General features: G+C 58.1%; 1 protein-coding gene across 1 annotated transcript; it reads right to left on the bottom strand.

Moving 5' to 3' along the window:
• Window positions 1–841: 841 nt before the first annotated feature.
• On the bottom strand, window positions 842–1592 carry FERD3L (Fer3 like bHLH transcription factor). The gene has a single exon (XM_083405642.1). It carries the CDS (start codon window positions 1546–1548, stop codon window positions 991–993), a length of 558 nt encoding a protein of 185 aa, XP_083261768.1. The 5' UTR covers window positions 1549–1592; the 3' UTR covers window positions 842–990.
• Window positions 1593–1883: the final 291 nt, after the last annotated feature.

Below are 1883 nucleotides of genomic sequence, written 5' to 3'. Positions count from 1 at the left end.
GGCGAGAGAGAGGCGCGGGAGGCATGGGCGTAGCCAGGATTTTTTTTTGGGGGGGGGGCAGGACTTTATTAAGAGAGGCAGGGCTTTGGTAAGGGGGCCGAACCAACGTGTTTGGTCAGTTAGTTAAGTATTTTTATTGTTTTACTTGATCTAGGGGGGCAGTGGCCCTCCTCTCTCTCCCCCCCCCCGCTACGCCCGTGACTGGAAATGCCTTTGCCCCCCAATCTGCTCATCTCCACTCTCTTCTTCCGACAGCCATTGCATCCCCTAAACTCAATCAAAAACCCTTTTCAGCTTCCCATTAATGTTCCAAGCTACCTGCTGATTTCACATCCCTTAGCATTTCCCCCCTCGCTCTCCTCTTCTACCTCGCCTGGATTTTATTCCATGTCTTTTCAACTTTCGTCCAGTGCGCCCTTCCTTGCCTGGAACCGCACCCCCAGTTGGGCTGCGCCAGAGGGGCGAAACCCCACAAACATGGAGCTAATCCCCATTTGTCCCCCATTTCTGCACTTCTATAATTAAAAGGCTGCTATTTTCCTTTCTCACCCACCTAGAAATATACATTGCCCCTTCTGCGCCAACCCCTCAGAATTTTTTTTTCTGGCTCCCTCCTTTGAAAACAAATGGCCCTGGGATCCCAACTCTCGGGAAGAAAGCGTGTCAGGTCGCCCACTGGGGGTCCAAACGACCCCTTTCCCTTGTCAGTTGCAGCATCATCCCATCAGATCTCCTCCCCCGTCCAAAAGAAGCGGCAGAGGAGTCCTTCGTTGCAAGTCAGCCGTGATAACTGAAGAGTGCCAGTTATATGGCCTCGACGTGCGCCCGCTCCTTAGCTTCTCTAGAGAAGACCGACTCAGGAGCTGCCTTCAGCCTGAAGGAAATGTCTCCCTGCGTCTTCTCTCCCGCCTTCCAGCCTGCCTTGGGAGCGCGCAGCTATGGGCTTCTGAGTGCTCTCCATCCTTGGATGGACGGCGCCCCCGCCTCGCCCTAGCTGCTCCCGCGGCCCTCCAGCAGCTCGGTCATGAAGGAGATGTAGACGATAGCCAAGCGCAGCGTCTCGATCCTGGAGAGGCGCTTCTCGTAGGCGAAGGTGGGCACCTTCCTGCGCAGCTGGTCGAAGGCTTCGTTGAGGTTGAACATCCTCTTCCTCTCCCGCACGTTGGCCGCCTGGCGCTGGGTGTGCGTGATGAGGCGCTTACGCTTGGGTCTGCCCAGGAAAGCGGCCCTCCTCAGCCCTCCATCTGGCCCCCGTTCTCTTTCCTCCTCCCCCTCCTCCCCCTCGTCTTCTTCTTCCACCTCGGGGTCTTCCTCACCCATGCGGAGCAGTCCTCCGGAGGCAGTAGAAGACCTTTGGCCAAAGGGAGCTCCGGAGGGGAATGCGTAGAGATCCAAAGGGGCCGCCGCCAGTCGGGGAAGCCCTTCGGTGCTGAGATCGGCCAACAGGTCCAGCATGGATGGGGTCCCCAGCCTTCCTTCGTGGTGGTGGTGAGGGGGCCATTCGCTGGAGGTGGAGGATGTGCTGGGACTAGTGGTGGCGGAGGTCATAGTGACTTGAGCCGTCCTCTGACGCTTATAGCCCCGACGGGAAGGCGCTGCTGGTGGTGATGATGCTCGTGGTGGGCATTAATATTTATAACCCCGGAGGATCACCGGATTAAGGGCTTGGAGGAGGCTGGCCAAAGGGGCGAGGCTGATGCGAAGCGACAGGCGAGGCTGTCGGAGACACAGGAGCCTTGCCAGAGGCGAGTTGCCGCCGGGGACGAAGCAGCCCTTGCCCCAGAGATGAGGCCGCCAGTTCCTTCTTGGCAACAGCCCCTCTTAGCCACCTGGGGAGAGACCCTTTTCATCCCCATCTGCAGCCGCGACCAAAGGATTTTCAC

This window comes from Podarcis tiliguerta, assembly GCF_965153285.1.
Source record: "Podarcis tiliguerta genome assembly, chromosome: 12".
Classification (NCBI taxonomy): domain Eukaryota; kingdom Metazoa; phylum Chordata; class Lepidosauria; order Squamata; family Lacertidae; genus Podarcis; species Podarcis tiliguerta.
The sequence above is the reverse complement of the archived record's forward strand: the minus strand, read 5'-3'. Positions and strand labels throughout refer to the sequence as shown.

Bases quoted from the DNA above. Each gene is read 5' to 3' on its own strand.
- FERD3L (XM_083405642.1), bottom strand. From the start codon at position 1,548: ATGACCTCCGCCACCACTAGTCCCAGCACATCCTCCACCTCCAGCGAA.